Source organism: Notolepis coatsorum (assembly GCF_963971535.1).
Source record: "Notolepis coatsorum genome assembly, chromosome: 11".
Lineage (NCBI taxonomy): Eukaryota > Metazoa > Chordata > Actinopteri > Aulopiformes > Paralepididae > Notolepis > Notolepis coatsorum.
In genome coordinates, this window is record NC_140175.1 from 110,848,836 (window position 1) to 110,869,172 (window position 20,337).

At 45.6% G+C, this 20,337-nt stretch overlaps 1 protein-coding gene across 2 annotated transcripts in view; it reads right to left on the bottom strand.

Moving 5' to 3' along the window:
• Positions 1-20,337, bottom strand: part of fktn (fukutin) — a 62,900-nt gene that overhangs the window by 39,559 nt on the left and 3,004 nt on the right. For both annotated transcript variants that reach the window (XM_084324317.1, XM_084324316.1), the window contains exons 4-6: positions 14,565-14,711; positions 10,522-10,652; positions 3,366-3,498 (exon numbers count right to left, since the gene is read on the bottom strand). In XM_084324317.1, coding sequence (XP_084180443.1) covers positions 3,366-3,498; positions 10,522-10,652; positions 14,565-14,711 — 411 coding nt within the window. The remainder of the gene's footprint in view (positions 1-3,365; positions 3,499-10,521; positions 10,653-14,564; positions 14,712-20,337) is intronic.

Here is a 20,337-nt window from a genome sequence, read left to right on the forward strand (position 1 = left end):
TCGTCAGAGTTTAGCCTGAGGTCACTGATTATTTTAGTGAGGGCAGTTTCAGTGCTATGATATTTTCTGAATCCTGACTGAAATTATTCTAAGATGTTGTTTTCTTCAAGAAAGGAATTTATTTGAACTGAAACTATCTTTTCAAGTACTTTACTAATGAATGGTAGGTTGGATATTGGACGATAATTTGCCATTTCATTACTATCCAAGTTAGTTTTTTTTAGTAATGGCTTTACAACTGCTGTTTTAAAGGCATCTGGGAAAATACCAGTTCTAAGGGAAGTGTTTACGATATCTAGCACAGGGCTTGAAACACTATTAAACACCCGTTTGAAGAAAGCTGTAGGTATAGGGTCAATGTCTGAGGTGGAGGAGTTACATTCTGAGACGGTTTTGCAGAGTACATCTAATGTGATGCATGTGAATCTTCTCATGGTTACATTGCGCGGTTTGCTGCAATCAGCTTTATTTCCATCATGAGTAATGCTGGCCCTGATCAAGGTTATTTTGTTGTTAAAGAATAGTGCAAGTTCTTCACACTTAACCGTTGATGACTGAGGAGGTGTAGGGGCAGTGTTTAGTACATTAATAGTGGAAAAAAGGATTCTGGAGTTTCCAGCATTTTCTGTAATGATTTTAGAGAAGTAGTCTTTCCTTGCTAAGCGGATGGTTTTATTATAAGCAGTTAAAGCATCTTTGTATATATCACAGCATATGGTGGTTTTTGTTTTTCTCCATTTTCGCTCCGCACACGACATTTCCTTTTTTCCTTGTTGACCGTATTATAGTTCAACCAGGGCGAGACTCTGGTTATTTTTTTTTCGTTTTTAGTGGGGCGACAGAATTTAATATAGATGACAGTGCATCATTGAGATTTTCTACCATTTCATTTAGAGAGCTGTCATGAGTGTGTGGTTCATGTAGTCTGATAAGATCAATGAACTTTGATTCAGCCTTGTCGTTTATGAGCCTCTTTTGAACTATGATTTATTTTTTTGTTTTAGTAAGGGTTATTTGAGTATCAAAAAATATACAGTGATGGTCGGAGAGAGGTAATTCAGTTATTGAGATATTTGTTATGCTTAGCCCAGTTGTTGTTATAACTAAGTCTAATGTATTCCCAAGCCTGTGAGTTGCATTTGTTACATGCTGTGTTAGGTCAAAGCTATCCAGTAGATTTTTTAGTTCTATAGTTTGAGTCTGTTTTCTTATTAAAATGGATGTTCAAGTCTCCATTTAGGATCACCTTATCATATCCGGTAACACATAGTGAGATCAGTTCAGAGAGCTCCTGTATAAATATTGGTGAGTGTCTAAGCGGGCGGTATATTGTGACGATAATCGTTGATTCTGTTTTGAGCTCAATGGCAAGATATTCCATCGACATGAACTCGCCTAGTTCTGTGATTCTAAACAAGAGTTTTGAGGAGAAATTGCTGCAATTCCTCCCCCCCTTCTATTTTTTCTGGGTATTTGAAGAAAATTATAGTCTGGTGGACAAGCTTCTATCATTATTGATGTAGCTGTGTCACTATTTAGCCATGTCTCTACTAGGCTGATGCAATCTAAGTTATTTTCTTTAATCAGATAATTTACTAAAAAAAAATTATTATTCAGTGATCTGACATTTAGGAGGGCTAATTTTATTTGTTGGACTTCTTTAGAGGTGGTCTGCTTTGGCTTGACCTTGATGGCCCTGAGGTTAATAGCAGGTAAACGCATTGATGGCGTATATTTTTCACCATGCCATTGGCTGGTTATGATTACCGGTATGTTTTGAGAGATGGCATGGCAGTTGTACTAAACTGTACTGTACTCTTTCGGGGACATTTGATCAGACGAGATGGCCTTGTGTGATATGGGGGGGGGACGGGGGGGGGGGACGCCTTGTGCTGCTGCTGCACCTCGTGGCGAGATTGTGTCCTTCGTGATTATCTCTCGTGCTGGTATGAGTTTGATATCCTTGAAGGCCATTAAGGCATGACGCATGTTTGCTGCTAGAAGCCTCGAACCAAAGCAATTTGGGAAGAAACCATTTCTTTGAAAGCGTTCTGGGTTATTCCAGAAAACATTGAAATTGTCAATGAATTTCAGGCTGTGTATAAGACAAGCAGACCCTAACCATGAATTAAAATTTAGGAGTCGACTAAAGGCTTCTTGTCCTCTGCGAAAGCATGCAATTGGTCCACTGATGGACACATCAGTGTCTATGTACACAGACTGATGTTTGTCAAGACTTATAGATAAATTGTTATATAAAATTGAGGGGATCTTTGTAACAAGAATATTCCTGGTGAATACAAGGAGTGAGCAGAGTAATTTATGTTTGACAAGTAACCAAGTTAAACAACTGTGCATCGCTGCAACATTAGTTCTGTACTCACAGCGAAGCGCTATATGTGCTGCTTTGTTTTGTACCATTTGCAATTTTTTCAGTTTATTCGTCGTTACATTCGACCATACTGCAGGACAATAGTCAAGATTTGACAAAACCAGAGCTTGAATTACCTGTTTGATAGAATTTAGTGGTAACAAATGAGCACATCTTTTAACAACAGAAATCCCTCTTCCCATTTTCACTACTATATTGTTTATATGGTGTGACCATGACAATTTACTGTCTAATGTTACCCCTAGGAGTTTAGTCTCCTGGACTTGATTAATTACCACATCACTTATCAAAAGTTTCAAGACTGGGTTAATTCTTATGGTTTGAACCGAAAATGATGCTACTTATCTTTGATATGTTTAGAACTAGTTTGTTATTCTTTATCCATTCCATCACTGATTGCAACTCTGCCTTTAGGACCGTATTTAATTCATTGGCTGTTGAGGCTGATGTGTAAATCGTTGAATCATCCACATACATAGAAATATAGGACTTATTTAAGACAAGAGGCATGTCATTTGTAAATATGGTGTAGAGCAAAGGCCCAAGGCAACTTCCTTGGGGTACTCCACACCTTACCGTTTTAACTTCTGAGTAACTCCCATTAAAAAAAACTATTTGTTTCCGGTTTGCTAAATAAGTTTGAATCCAAGATAGTGCAGATGAGGAGAAACCGTGACATTCAAGTTTTTTAAGTAAGAATTTGTGATCTATGATGTCGAATGCTGCAGTAAAATCAAGCAAGACAGCGCCAACCATTTTCTTTTTATCCATCTCTTTCAGCCAGCCTCCAGTGGTGATGCTCTAAACTCAATTTCGTTGATGACAATAAAGATTCTATTCTATATATCATACTGACCCGGACAGAAATAAGAGGCCAACAGTTTTTATTTGTCCTGTTCTGAAGAACCAGTTTGTATTCCGCCCACGAACCTCAGTCACACACACACACACAGACACACAGTATGTAACCGACCTGGAAGAAGTTTCGGGCCTCTCTGTACCGGCACTCTAGGAAGTGCGACTGGGCGTGTTCCATCAGGAACCTGGAGATGTTCCGCGGGATCCGAACATCCAGCCCATCCAGCGTGGTCAGAACCAGCTCCGGCCTGGAGACAGACACACTTAGAAGAGGCTGTAAGACCTCATGGGGAAACTTTAAGTACCAGTTAAATGCCGATTCCGCTACATTCAAATACGGAATTCGAAAACAAGGTTTTCCCGTCACTTTTCTACATTTAATGAAAGTCTTTGTCCCCCCTGTATAACAATGGACCCATCTCAAACACTGCCCTCTTTTCTTGGTCCTCCAATCACAACTGTTGCTTCCCTCGGGACAAACAAAGTTAAAATAGGTGAAAGATATGACTGGTTTTCGTTATGATTATAGGATAAATATGTAAAGTACGTAGGTAGGTAAATACCTATATTCATGTTTTCTCCTAAACCTGGTTTGTTGTTAAAGTGGAACCACGATAACGGTCTGCCTCTGACTGGGGGGTGGTGGTGGTGGGGGCAGGTGACAGCCTCTGACTCAGGGGGGGGGGGGGGGGGCAGGTAACAGCCTCTGACTGGGGGGGGGCAGGTAACAGCCTCTGACTCGGGGGGGCAGGTGACAGACTCTGACTCAGGGGGGGGGGCAGGTGACAGCCTCTGACTGGGGGGGGGGGCAGGTAACAGCCTCTGACTGGGGGGGGGGGGGCAGGTGACAGCCTCTGACTCAGGGGGGGGGCAGGTGACAGCCTCTGACTGGGGGGGGGGGCAGGTAATAGCCTCTGACTCAGGGGGGGGGCAGGTAACAGCCACTGACTCAGGGGGGGGGGGCAGGTAACAGCCACTGACTCAGGGGGGGGTGGGGGGCAGGTAACAGCCTCTGACTGGGGGGGGGGGGGGCAGGTAACAGCCTCTGACTCAGGGGGGGGGTGGGGGGCAGGTAACAGCCTCTGACTCGGGGGGGGGGGGCAGGTAACAGCCTCTGACTCAGGGGGGGGGGGGGGGGCAGGTAACAGCCTCTGACTCAGGGGGGGGCAGGTAATAGCCTCTGACTCTGGGGGGGGGGCAGGTAATAGCCTCTGACTCAGGGGGGGGGCAGGTAACAGCCTCTGACTCAGGGGGGGGGCAGGTAATAGCCTCTGACTCTGGGGGGGGGGGCAGGTAACAGCCTCTGACTCTGGGGGGGGGCAGGTAATAGCCTCTGACTCAGGGGGGGGGCAGGTAATAGCCTCTGACTCTGGGGGGGGGGCAGGTAACAGCCTCTGACTGGGGGGGGGGGCAGGTAATAGCCTCTGACTCAGGGGGGGGGCAGGTGACAGCCTCTGACTGGGGGGGGGCAGGTAACAGCCTCTGACTCGGGGGGGCAGGTAACAGCCACTGACTCAGGGGGGGGGGGCAGGTAACAGCCACTGACTCAGGGGGGTGGGGGGCAGGTAACAGCCACTGACTCAGGGGGGGGTGGGGGGCAGGTAACAGCCTCTGACTGGGGGGGGGGGGGGCAGGTAACAGCCTCTGACTCAGGGGGGGGTGAGGGGCAGGTAACAGCCTCTTACTCGGGGGGGGGGGGGGGGCAGGTAACAGCCTCTGACTCAGGGGGGGGGGGGCAGGTAACAGCCTCTGAATCAGGGGGGGGGGGGCAGGTAATAGCCTCTGACTCTGGGGGGGGGCAGGTAATAGCCTCTGACTCAGGGGGGGGGCAGGTAATAGCCTCTGACTCTGGGGGGGGCAGGTAACAGCCTCTGACTCAGGGGGGGGGCAGGTAACAGCCTCTGACTCAGGGGGGGGGGCAGGTAATAGCCTCTGACTCTGGGGGGGGCAGGTAACAGCCTCTGACTCAGGGGGGGGGGCAGGTAACAGCCTCTGACTCAGGGGGGGGGGGCAGGTAATAGCCTCTGACTCTGGGGGGGGCAGGTAACAGCCTCTGACTCAGGGGGGGGGCAGGTAACAGCCTCTGACTCAGGGGGGGGGCAGGTAATAGCCTCTGACTCTGGGGGGGGCAGGTAACAGCCTCTGACTCAGGGGGGGGGGGCAGGTAACAGCCTCTGACTCGGGGGGGGGGGGGGGCAGGTAACAGCCTCTGACTCAGGGGGGGGGGGGCAGGAGGCCATTCCAGTTAAGACGCATCTCCCACACAAGGTTATAGGATTTCCTCATAGGCACTGGCGGACTCAGGGGGGGGGCAGGGGGGGCGACCGCCGCCCCTGGTGCCCCCACGGTCGAAAAACGCGCGCTTAAGTGCCCTTTTGAGTGAAAGAAATTAGAGGATGTGCCCTATTGGTGCCCCCACGGTTGAAAAACGCGCATTAAAGTGCCCTTTTGAGTGGGGAAAAATTAGAAGGTGTGCCCTATTGGTGCTCTTCCAATGGTCTAAACTTGACCATGTGCCCCACGGTTAAATAATGTGACGCAAAAGTGCCCTTTTGAGTGAAAGAAATTAGAGGACGTGCCCTATTGGTGCCCCCACGGTTGAAAAACACGTGCTAAAGTGCCCTTTTGAGTGGCGAAAAATAGAAGGTGTGCCCTATTGGTGCTCTTCCAATGGTCTAAACTTGACCATGTGCCCCACGGTTAAATAATATCACTCAAAAGTGCCCTTTTGAGTGAAAGAAATTAGACGACGTGCCCTATTGGTGCCCCTCTAATGGTTAAACGTGACCATGTGCCCCCACAGTTGAAAACATCGCGCTAAAATGCCCTTTTTGAGTGTTGAAAATGAGAGGACGGCATGGCATGGTAAGATGGAGTAACTTCAAACAGAGACCACTGGAAGAGGCTTTCAGGAGGGCAGACGTAGAAGGCCAAGCCAAAAGACAACAGGAATGACAACGAAACAGGGAGCTAATGACAAGACTGGTAGACATCACATTGTATCTTGCACGGCAAGATGGGGCGTTCAGGGGTCATGATGAAAGTGGTACATCTTTGAACAAATGGAATTTCCTTGAACTTGTACAACTACTTGCAAAATATGACTCCACCATCAAAATGCACCTTGATAAAATCAATCACATCCAGTCTCAACAGAAAAAAACCACATACATCACTGTTGTCCTACAAGACACAGAATGACATAATCAGTGCCCTTGCCACCTATGTCAGAAGAGTAATTCTCAAAGAAATGGAAGATTCCAAAATATTCTCCATTCTCTTGGATGAGACAACTGATGTTTCTCATGTCGAACAAGTGTCCTTTGTTGTTCGCTTTGTCCATCAGATGGAAATCAAGGAGAGATTTTTACAAGTTTGTGATGCGAGTGGAACAACAGCAAAAGAATTGGAGAATGTTGTGATGACATTCCTTGAAGAGAATGGATTAAAAGTGGAAGACATCAGGGGCCAAGGCTACGATGGAGCCGCAAATATGAGCGGAAGCTACAACGGTCTGCAGTCGCAAATTCAGAGCCACAATGAGACCGCTTTATACGTGCACTGCCATGCCCACTGTCTCAACCTGGTCTTGGTGGAGAGTGCCAAATCAAGCCAGCATTTTGTTCGGTTTTTCAATTTAGTTGAAAATCTGTACACTTTCATATCCAGATCTCCAAAACGCCGCACTGCATTTGTGAAAATGCAACAGACCATGTACCCTGGCCAAAGACTCTGTGAACTGAAAAAGCTGTCTGACACACGGCGGGCGTGTAGAGAAGATGCTCTGAGATCCCTGAAGAAGGTCCTTTCTGCTGTGGTGAAGCTGCTTCAGAACATGGCTGATAGTGATCCACCAGACTCTGCAGCAGGTGATGCCCGGATGCTCTTGCGTAACATAGATTTTGAATTTATGCTATCCATGGAGATTGCCACACCTGTCTTCAATGAGACTGCCATCGCATCTGCTTCACTTCAGAGAAAAGACCTTGACTTGTCAGCATCATACACCATTGTGGAGGGAGTCATACAAAGAGTGAAAGCAATGAGGAAGGATGAAGAGTTCAAGGTCCTTTTCTCAAAAGCAAAAGGGCAAGCAGAGGCAGCAGGCATTGAGGTGCCAGAAGAAATACCTGGACAAACAAGACGCAGGAAGGTACCTCAAAGGTACAGGTATAGCTCTCAATCTGCTACGGAGGACTACCAAGTCCAAGACTTGGAGGAGCACTACCGGGGAAAGGTGTTCTTTACCTTTCTTGACATACTCTCCCATGAGCTACACCGAAGATTCAAAGGGAAGGATGACACGCCTACTGGGTCAATCCCATCAGGTCTTCACTGCCTTACCATCTCAAGTCACTGGAAGGGCATGACAAACGACACAGCTGCTGTATCTGTCAGAGATGTGTGCCAGTTTTATGATGTAGACTGGAAGAGAATGTTGTCACCGAACTCAAGGTATTCCACTCTTCATATGCTCTCCCCTCCAACAATGTCAAAGCTGCGCTTAAGTGCCTTAAAGACAATGATGTGGAATCTGTTTTCCCAAATATAACCATGCTCCTCAAAACATATGCTACAATACCAGTGACAACTGCTTCAGTAGAGCGATCATTCTCTAAACTGAAGCTGATCAAAACCCAGCTCAGAAACCGATTTGGGGAAAAAAAGGCTCTCTGATCTTATGCTGCTTTCAATTGAGAGGGATATCCCAATTGATCATAATGAGGTCATTGACATATATAAACAGAGGACCAAAAGACTAATTCTGCTATGACTCCCCCACCCACCATCTCCCTTCCATTGCAGTAATGGAGAGCCAGCACATACAAATCTGTCCATGAAAATAACCAACATATTTTCATTAGAGGTGATAGAGGAGAGGACAGAGGATGGCAGGAGGGAGGAGTCAGGTGGTACAATATAGTAAGTTGAATAGAGAGAATGGGGAAGATAGGGAGGGGGAGGGAGAGAAAGAGAGGGAGAGAAGGAGAGGACAGGAGGAGAGAAGGAGAGTAAAGGACAGGAGGAGAGAAGGAGGAGAGGACAGGAGGAGAGAAGGAGTGGACAGGAGGAGAGAAGGGGAGTATAGGAGGAGAGAAGGGGAGTATAGGAGGAGAGAAGGGGAGTATAGGAGGAGAGAAGGGGAGTATAGGAGGAGAGAGGGGGAGTATAGGAGGAGAGAAGGGGAGTATAGGAGGAGAGAAGGGGAGTATAGGAGGAGAGAAGGGGAGTATAGGAGGAGAGAAGGGGAGTACAGGAGGAGAGAAGGGGAGTATAGGAGGAGAGAAGGGGAGTATAGGAGGAGAGAAGGGGAGTATAGGAGGAAAGCAGGGGAGGAGAGGACAGGAGGAGAGAATGAGAGGAGAGGGGGAGTACAGGAGGAGAGGACATGAGGAGAGAAGGGGAGGAGAGAGAAAGGAAGAAGCTCAACGGCACTCGAATGAACTTTAACTGTTAAACTGTTTTATGAAATAAAAATGTTAAAGGTGTTGTTCCCTGTGTTTTTATCATAGAGGTGTGGTTATACTATTAATCTGGATTGTCTATGTTATTCTAATGTTAATCTTAATCAAGGATGAAGACTATTTCATCATACATGACGCATCATAGCTTTTTGCTTACTGATGGGGTCCCATGTTGTGCAGTAGGTAACCCTTTTTTTTATTTTCGCCCCTGCCCTTCAAACAGCCTGAGTCCACCACTGCTCATAGGACTGAGGTTAAAGTTGCCAAGCGACCAAAAGCGACATCACAACAATCGATAAGAAAGGAGTCTCTCTTGGGGCGCCCGAGTGGCGCACCACATTACTGCACTGCAGACCTACGCGGTCGACCCGAGTTAGTCTCCCGATCCCGGACGTACATTTGCCGCATGTCCTTCCATATCTTCTCCCGTCCTTCCTCTCCTCTGCTCTCTATCGGTCATGTCTGACCAGAATAAAGCTGTACAAATGCTAAAATAAATCTTAAAATCTTAAAAAGGGGTCTCTCTTCTAGGGGATGGGTGAGGTTGCTAGGCGACTTCAGATAGTGGGGCCGGTCACATAGCATTAGCAACATAGAGCTACATTCCTTAAAAAGATAACAAGTCACAGAAAAGGGAGTTGTAGATCGCTCATTAGGTTCAGTTGTTTCTCGCTACTGGAACAGACAGACACACAGAGAGAGGAAGGGCAAGGCAACCCTCCATTTTGGAGGGTTGGGGGAGGGGAGAGGGAGCCACAAGCTAGAGAGCGCACAACCGAGAGAGATAGAACGTATTAATTTAGTTTCTGCCCATGCAATCACCAGCGAGCATTTTTAGTACCACAGTGTACTGAAGGTATTGACATTTATATTTATAATAAAACACAAGATACTTGTGCCCTAATGATGAGGATAAACACTCAATGAAGAACCCCAATGGCCACCACAGCCCAGCATGTAGATAGATAGGCAGCGAGAGCCAGCATATCACCAGGGTTATCAAGTTATCAAGGGTTATTTTATTACAGATCCCCATTAGCTGGTGCCATAGCAACCAGCTAGTCTTCCTGGGGTCCACACAAAAAAAGAACATACAAAAACAATTATTATTGCAAAACAAAATTATTAAAAGTCAGTACTCAACACACAATGCATAATGAAACTAACAATTAAGATGGCTAAAATCACATGCAAGCAAAGAAACAGAAAACAAAAAAACAAAACAAAATACTTGACAGTGTTAAATACAATTTGAGATTATTTTAAAAAGTGAATCTACTGTAAATGCAGCAGAGGTTTTGAGGAAGGTTATTCCAAAGAGTTAATGATCTAAAAAATAAAAGATCTCCTGTTAAAGCATTTTTGGACCTGGTAATTCAAGCTGCCCATTACTGGAACCTCTAGTGTAATGCTCATGCACAGCACAGTATTACTATAAACAATCTGTTTATGTATAAAAACAGGAGTTTGTGTTTTATCAAGTTAGGCCCAGGAAGACACCGCAGGAAGGCTCAGCGGTTAGTTCCAGCGTCCCAGAACCACCATGGTAAATGTTTTGTTCCTCCCACTTGTTCATGATATTCAAAACGCCAAACCTCCCTATGTTATCCTATGTCAAAAATACAATTCCCGATACCAATATCACCCATGAAACAGAAAACCCAGAGAAGAAAAGGAATACTCCTACCCTTTGTTTACTCTTCATAATCATCATACATTTCAAGTTCAACAATATCAATTTCAAACAATACCCAGCCTATAGCGTGGCACACATTCTGCCCTCTAGTCCTCTGTTTACAGGTGTACCTGTCGTAGGCTCCAGCATGCCGACCATAGTCCATCTTCTTAAAGGGAGCAAAGCTTCGGTCCATATTGGGTTTCATTCTCAGGGGGCCGTGCCACAGATAGTTGCCGCTCCGCTCATACAGAACCACCACCTGATGATAAATAAGAAGAAGAATAATAATTAGGGGCGACCGGGTAGCGCAGCGGACTACCACCACAGAGACAGTGAGATCGAATCCAGCTGTGGTGCCTCCGGCTTGGTCGACCGTCCATACTGACACAATTGGCAGTGTCAGCGGGTGGGAGGCTGGTGAGGGTGGGTCCTGGTCGTTGTAAACAGCGACTCCTACAGTTCGGTCGGTGCGCCTGCACAGCGAGGGAAGGATAGTAGTGTGACCTTCCACACGTTACACTCTCCCAGTGAGAGTCCGCGCTGCCAGGTGAAAAGAAGCGGTGGGCTGGGTACACATGTGTCGGAGGAAGCATGTGATAGTCTCCGCCCTCCCGGACCGACGGTAGGGGGTAGAGTGCGCAACGACCAGGAAGGGGATTGGGAATTGGCATAACGACTAACATTGGGATGGGAGAAAAACGGAAAAAGAAGGGGGAAAAAGATAATACAAAAAAAAATAAAAGAAGAATTAGAAGAATTTATGTTATTTCTCCTGTATTTGATTTCATATTGTGTCGTATCAAGAAAGGTGAGTGACTAGATGTATTGCCACTAGTTATAATTGTATTATATACGTTTTTTTATTTTTACCTCTTAGCATGCAACAGCCCACATGTGGGCCCTCTTGAGGACGATTTGCCCACCGGCACTTTGGCGACCTCTAGCGTCTCGGGTGTGCAGATTAATACAATATATATAGAATTAAAGCCTTATTATATAGCCGTTTGAGATGACAAAATATGTTCAGTGGTTCTCGGGTTACATGCCGATATGCGAGGCGTGCACCGAAGTACACGGCAGACCTTTTACTTTTTCAAATACCACTCCCGACACTCTACCTCAGTCAATTATTTGGATTTTGCAATCTCGAAAATTATTGGACAGGGTTGTAACCAATGAGTAGGGCTTTCCAATGGTACTCCACGTGGGAATGAGAGAATCAGGGATCTAGGTAAAAAGTCACAAGCCAAAACAGGAAGAGAATTCTCCGTCGAATGCATTGAAGTCTATGAGAAAATCGTTTTCTGAGCTCTCACCTTTTACCAAAACCGCTTCTAATCACTAATTTCTAGGGGTGTGACGGTACGTGTATTCGTCCCGCGGTACAGCCGTCACACGAAGAATACGCCTCACAGCGCAAACACACCAGTCGCACATACAGGCACTCGCGGGTTCCGTGCGAAAACAACGCACGTGGCCGGGCACACAGAGTCCGACTTCAGAGCGGGCGTAAGTGCACGGAGGAAGGCACATTTACATTGGAACAGCTGCAGGGTCATTACAATTTTAGTTTTTTTTTGTTTTCTTGTTCGCCCAAAAATGTTAACCAAATGAAACCAATGGAAAGAAACACACCAACAAACACAAAAAAACATTCTCCCCCGCCGGACTCACAGGCACAGCTGATAAAAAAAAACATACTTTTCCGGACTGATCATCTGAGCTCCTCTCCAGTTGAACTGCTACTGTGTTTAAATCCAAATAATCCTCTGCCATTGTTGTAACATGTCATCTGTTCTCTAGTATTCAGTCTCGTGAAGTTAAATTCTCTCTAGAAGTGAAACTGAAACTTCACAAGGATAAGTTGTTAAAGGGGCAGTAGGCAATTATTTTACTCAGTGGATGCCTGAACACAGAATGACACCAGTATCACTGACTAACACAGAATGACACCAGTATCACTGACTACCACGGCAAGCCTATAGAAAATTATTCTATTAAATAATAATAATTATCATAAATATAATATATAAATTTAAAAAAAATTATATAATTATATTAATAATAATTATTATAAATATGTTTTCTTCTGTTGTACCGAACCGTGACCCCAATAGCGAGGTACGTACCGAACCGTGGCTTCTGTGTACCGTTACACCCCAGTCATTTCTGAACGGATTTTTATGATATTTGGACATGTACTACACAAGACTTCAGGCTATGGACCCAGGGTGTCTTTTCAGCCATACCAATTTTTTATCCACAGTATTATAAGATACAATATTACATATTGCAAAATACACCATTACAAAGTGCTAAATTACATATCCCAAAATTCTAATCAGTATACAGAAAATCTGTATTAAAATCAGTATAGAATCGGTTTATTATTTTCCTTCATGTACTTCCTAAATCTGTAGTTGTGAGATTTTGTGGAAGCCTGTTCCACTATGTCATAGCTCTATACATGACCGTTCTTTTTAATGCATTCATTTTTGGCAGAGGTAGTGTAAATCTGGTATAATGACTGTGCCTATCATTTGTGTACAGTTAATAAGGTGCATATAAACATGATGGTTTCTTTAAAAATATATATATATTTCTAAAGAATAAAAGCAGGCTGCAGGCCAATCTCTCCTTCACCATCATCTAAACTGTGATTTTATATGTCTGCACTTTATGTGCTTATTTTATGCCCGTCTTGTTTCTGTTGTGAAGCACTTTGAGCTACAGTTTGTATGAAAGGTGCTATACAAATAAAGTGTATTATTATTATCATCATCATCCAGGACCGAGCAGCGTGCAGCCCTCCTCACAGCGCCTCAGTGAGCCGTGCAGAGCAGCGTGCAGCCCTCCTCACAGCGCCTCAGCGAGCCGTGCAGAGCAGCGTGCAGCCCCCCATCCGGGATAGCCCAATAAGATAAGATAAGATATTCCTTTATTGATCCCCTTGGGGATATTCAGGCATCATAGCAGCATGGGGAGGGGAGGTACAGGTAGTAAAAACAAGCAGTGTAAACAATATAACAAGTCAATATAATTAACTAACTAACTAACTAACTGACTGAAATATACAGTATTCACAGTATCACATAAGGTGCAGTATGCATAAGGTAGTGTTATTGTCCTCCTTGGGTTCCTAGTAGTTGTAGTTGGATGTCTGGCAGCAGTCCCTGCCCACTGCCCTCTGTGGCTGAACGTGCTTCTCATCTTGACGACTAGCTCGTCATCGAGGGGGTGAGAGGGGTTCTCCAGGATAGCAGCCAGCTTCCTTTCTCATCCCCTCTCTGCCACCACCTCTAGTCTGACCAGATCGACTCCCACCACGGAGCTAGCCTTCCTATATAATAGATTGTATAGCTTGTTTAATTGTTGTTTTTGTTAGAAAGGGAGCTGCTCTTCTTATGCTAAAAATACTGCTACTCATTTTGGCAATAATTTTATTAATACGAGTTGACCATATTAGTTTGATCTATTGTCACACCCAGCAACTTGGCCTCTTTGACCTGTTCAATAGCTACTCCATGCTTCTGATCCATCCTTAGAGTGTTTTTTGTACCTATTATCAGACTTTTTGTTTTAGAGTTATTACATTTTAGCTTATTTCCTAATACCCATTCAGAGATTAGCTTCAACTCATCTTGTAATATTTCATTCAGTTTATCTATGTTCTCTTCAAATGTATAGACTGTTGTGTCGTCCACATACATTGTTGCATGTGCCTTCTTTAATACATGCGGCACATCATTCACAAATATGGAGTACAGTAGAGGTCCGAGGAAGCTTCCCTGTGGAATGCCACACTGTAAAGTTTGAACATTTGATCATTAAAAAGAACAGCCATAATTATATTAAGTTACAATAGTAAACAGTAATTTTGTGGTATTTTAAATTTATAAGAAAATATATTCCACAAAAAAAGATACAATAAAAAATTAAAAAAAAAAGGCTTCACCTTAAAAAAGCAATAACAGCAAGAGGACATTACATTGGCGGGACATGGCATATACCTTCATATATTGGGCCACAGAACTCCCCAATGCCAGGATGCAATGCAACAATATTTACTTACATTTGTATGGTGATGTTTATTTGCAAGGAAATGCCGTCAACAGTAAAAGTTACATAGGAAATATCTTAAAAAAATTAAGAAAAAGTGTTTGTACAGAACCTGGACTACGTGACCATGCAGGCGGAACAGGAGGTGGTGGGGGATCTCGTTCCCCGATAGATCATCCATGCTAGCCAATCGCGGGTCTTTTCCCTTTACCTCCAGCAGCTCAAACCCCTTCTCCTCCGCTGCCGACACCAAACCAGCCTGCCGGAGACACACACACAATAAACTGATGATGCCTTTTAACAAAACTAAGACAAAGCCATACTTATCACACCACCCTTAACACATTCTGTGCCACGCAGTTTGCCCATCTTATAGTGTTGTCAGAAATATCGAAAAATCGATACATGTCGATTCTGAATATTTAAACCGGTTTCGATACTCATTTCCCGAAATATCGATATTTAATTATTCATTAAAAAAAATTATAAGGAAGTTGCATTGTTCATTTCAATACCTGTAATAGTACAGTAGTCCACACACACACACATGTGCATTCAGTTAAGTCGGAATATGACTGTAATACAAACAGTTCAGTTTGTCAGGTACATGCAACACAGATTACAGTGTTTACATCTGTCTGCTTGAGAAAATACCATGTTCTGCAATAAAAATGATTGAAGTGAGATGAACAGTTATTTTTAAATGTGTGATCTAAAGATAAACAGAGAGAAGCTGAGGAGAATCAACCAGCAACAAAAGCAAAATGTTTAAAAAAAAATATATATATATATATATATATATATATTTTTTTTTGTATCGAAAAAGTATCGAATATCGATACTTTTCAAGGTATCGTATCGAAGTCGAAATTCCAGTATCGTGACAACACTACCATCTTATACCACTCTCTGCCAGCGCTGTAAACCTATGGAGTCGCTCACCTTCTTTACAGGGCTATAACTTTGTAAATATTATAGCTATATCGACATTACTATGGCCCATTCAACATCGGGTATCTATCGTTCCGAATGTGGGAACGTAATATTTTTCCATTCATACATTGTGGTGTTAGTACCGTCATGAATATAAGTATGATTTTAGACTGTAGAGCAGTAATTCCTAGAACGCGAGTTATAGGCCCAGACGCATATTATACATAATCGATTGCCGTTTCGTTCCTATACACGCTATATTAAAAAATTCAAATGCATATGCTCGGTATACATTATGCTCCATCATGCGTGAAGGAAAGGGAGGGGGGGGGTCGTTTATGATTCCTTGATTGTCAGGAACGGCTTACTTTAGTACGACATCATACGTTGATCGGATGGATTGCAATGAAATAAATGGACACTCGAGCTGGAATTAACGTTAGATTCCTCTTACCTGTGGCCGATGAGTCTGGAGGAAATAAATTCCAATTATTTGATTTCGATCTGCTAGATCCATTTTCAGTTTGTATGACGCAATAAACGCCGAAAGCATATTGATTCTTGCGTCTCGAAAGCGATCAAATGCACTCGAGTGTTTGTCTTGATCAACATAACAAGATAGCTCTGCCGGAGGATTTTCCCCGATGCACAGAGCGCCACATCCGGTTTAGAGTAGAGTGCAACTCGACGGAAATCCACCAGGCGGCTGTATTGAGGCGTTGAAATATCAGACAGAGTCCAGCTGGCTCCCGGAGCCTTCCTGGATGAATTATGAATGTCAATAGCGAATAAAGGAAATAGCGATCATAAAAACGAGTAAACTCGTTGTTAGATTGGCAGGCAATAACGAGTAAACTCGTTTTTGGCGCAGGATGTGTTAACACACCCTTACTGGACTATATATTTGTATATACACTAGGGGTGGGCGATATGACGATATTAAATAAATTCATAATAATAAGTTCATTAACGATCGGGTACAGTTCATCACTTTTTAAACGTATCGTGGACATCGTGATGTTTCACTTTCCTCACGTCAGTTTCTAAGCTGAGATGAGATGAGATGAGACTTGCTTTACCGCAGCGCTTCTCTCCTCTCCTCTCTCCTCTCACACACACACACACTCGCTGAGCGGCAGCGCTTCTCTCCTCACACACACACACACTCGCTGAGCGGCAGCGCTTCTCTCCTCTCACACACACACTCGCTGAACGGCAGCGCTTCTCTCCTCTCACACACACACACTCGCTGAACGGCAGCACTTCTCTCCTCTCTCCTCTCACACACACACTCGCTGAACGGCAGCGCTTCTCTCCTCTCTCACACACTCGCTGAACGGCAGCGCTTCTCTCCTCTCACACACACACTCGCTGAACGGCAGCGCTTCTCTCCTCTCACACACACACACACACACACTCGCTGAGCGGCAGCGCTTCTCTCCTCTCACACACACACACACACACACACACTCGCTGAGCGGCAGCGCTTCTCTCCTCTCACACACACACACACTCGCTGAACGGCAGCGCTTCTCTCCTCTCACACACACACACTCGCTGAACGGCAGCGCTTCTCTCCTCTCACACACTCGCTGAATGGCAGCGCTTCTCTCCTCTCACACACACTCGCTGAACGGCAGCGCTTCTCTCCTCTCACACACACACACACTCGCTGAACGGCAGCGCTTCTCTCCTCACACACACACACACACACACACACGCTGAACGGCAGCGCTTCTCTCCTCTCACACACACTCGCTGAACGGCAGCGCTTCTCTCCTCTCACACACACACACTCGCTGAACGGCAGCGCTTCTCTCCTCTCACACACACTCGCTGAACGGCAGCGCTTCTCTCCTCTCTCACACACACTCGCTGAACGGCAGCGCTTCTCTCCTCTCTCACACACACACGCTCGCTGAGCGGCAGCGCTTCTCTCCTCTCACACACTCGCTGAGCGGCAGCGCTTCTCTCCTCTCACACACTCGCTGAACGGCAGCGCTTCTCTCCTCAACACACACACACACACACTCGCTGAACGGCAGCGCTTCTCTCCTCTCACACACACACTCGCTGAACGGCAGCGCTTCTCTCCTCTCACACACACACTCGCTGAACGGCAGCGCTTCTCTCCTCTCACACACACACACACACACACACACTCGCTGAACGGCAGCGCTTCTCTCCTCTCACACACACACACTCGCTGAACGGCAGCGCTTCTCTCCTCTCACACACACACACACACTCGCTGAACGGCAGCGCTTCTCTCCTCTCACACACACACACAAACACACACACACACGCTGAGCGGCAGCGCTTCTCTCCTCTCACACACACACACACTCGCTGAACGGCAGCGCTTCTCTCCTCTCACACACACTCGCTGAACGGCAGCGCTTCTCTCCTCTCACACACACTCGCTGAACGGCAGCGCTTCTCTCCTCTCACACACACTCGCTGAACGGCAGCGCTTCTCTCCTCTCACACACACTCGCTGAGCGGCAGCGCTTCTCTCCTCTCACACACACACTCGCTGAGCGGCAGCGCTTCTCTCCTCTCACACACACACTCGCTGAGCGGCAGCGCTTCTCTCCTCTCACACACACTCGCTGAGCGGCAGCGCTTCTCTCCTCTCACACACACACTCGCTGAGCGGCAGCGCTTCTCTCCTCTCACACACACACACTCGCTGAACGGCAGCGCTTCTCTCCTCTCACACACACACACACACACTCGCTGAGCGGCAGCGCTTCTCTCCTCTCACACACACTCGCTGAGCGGCAGCGCTTCTCTCCTCTCACACACACTCGCTGAGCGGCAGCGCTTCTCTCCTCTCACACACACACTCGCTGAACGGCAGCGCTTCTCTCCTCTCACACACACACTCGCTGAACGGCAGCGCTTCTCTCCTCTCACACACACACTCGCTCAGGGACCGAAACTAAAGCCTGCCGCCCGCCAGGGGCGGGCTGTTTTTACCTTTGGCGCATGACACTTAGAGGGCTGCCCGCCGTGTGGCGTGTAGACGTGTAGTTCATAACTTCATAACGATACTCTTGTGCGAGTACCGATTATAGCCGCTCGTCTTTTTTTTCTCCGCCACGAGATCGTTAAAAAACTACAAGTCCCACATCGCACTAGGTCCAATCACAGTAGAGTGACGTGACTGGTTTCACGAGAAAAAAAGCAAATGACCAATCGGAAGCTATTTGGCTTGTTTACTTCCATCTGCTCTAGTCTATATCGGACCTCCAAGAGTCTAACGTTACTGTTTAAACAATGACCCAGTCAACTATTCACTTTTAGTTTAATACATGACGAGGCATTGTCTAACGGTATCTAGCTGGCTAGCTACTGATAGCTGCTGATATCAACAAATGCTCCAGCAATAGTCTACTCGAGTGCATAATACCTCCGGTCCCTCGTTAGCTAGCTTAGCTAGCTCACGTTGATCCATCTGTCCCAGTAAACTAAATTTTCTTAACGTTATCTACCGGGCTAGCAGTAGCTACAGATAGCTCCTGATATCAATGTCTTATAACATTGATTGAATGCGTATTCTAGCTGAGGGCATGTTGAATGTGATTTGACAAAGGAACGGTAACGTTATAAATAGGGTCCAGCTGCATCGCCGGAGAATCCTTGCATGCTGAATGTAGGGTCTAGCTGAATATAGGGTCTAGCTGCAGGGCCGGAGAATCCTTGCTGGAGCTGGAGGCTACTCAAGTATACACACAGACAGTGGAGCTGTTTGCAGATAGCAAGCATTTTGACTTATTGCGTGGTGGCGATGTCTCGCAGATAATACAACTACAAGTATGATTATATAATATATATTTTATTTTTTTAAAAAAATTTATATAAAATATATATATATATTTTTTTTAATCAAAAATTTTTTGGCAGGTAAGAAATATGCTTGGCGGGTAGACTCTTCCCATCTACCCGCCACTGGCCGGTGAGTCAAAAAGTTAATTTCGCTCCCTGCACTCGCTGAGCGGCAGCGCTTCTCTCCTCACACACACACACACTCGCTGAACGGCAGCGCTTCTCTCCTCTCACACACACACTCGCTGAACGGCAGCGCTTCTCTCCTCTCACACACACACTCGCTGAACGGCAGCGCTTCTCTCCTCTCACACACACACTCGCTGAACGGCAGCGCTTCTCTCCTCTCACACACACACTCGCTGAACGGCAGCGCTTCTCTCCTCTCACACACACTCGCTGAACGGCAGCGCTTCTCTCCTCTCACACACACACTCGCTGAACGGCAGCGCTTCTCTCCTCTCACACACACACTCGCTGAACGGCAGCGCTTCTCTCCTCTCTCACACACACACTCGCTGAACGCTAGGGGTGGGAATCACCAGTTCCATCACGATACGATACAATATCGATTCTTTGGACAACGATACGATATTATTTGCCGATATCACAAAGTCTGCCACGATACGATACGATTCAGGTGCCTGCGATCGATATGAGACGATATTATGTGCCCATTTAACACAATCAGTCACATTTAGATCAACTAAAAAAAGGCTACGGAAATATCAATTGACGTTTTTATTTTTGAGCTCTTCCAGACATTTAAATGAAAAACAATAAATGTTTATATATTGAGCTTTAAACTTTTAAGTAAACCCCTCCCTCTCCCTCTCTATGTATTCATGTTTAAATATCAACATTATCTGTCCATCCTCAGTAAATACTATCAATATAATATACTCCTGACATCATCTGGTCTTTTCAAACGCACACACATAGAATGCCCCTCCCCCAGTCCCCAGTCCCCACACACAGAATGCCCCTCCCCCAGTCACATAATGCCCCTCCCCCAGTCCCTCACATACCAAGTACTTCTATTTTAATTTAGTTTATATTCCATTTTATTCTACATTTTATTTCATTCTACCGTAATTGTCTGTCCATTAATGTCGCACCAA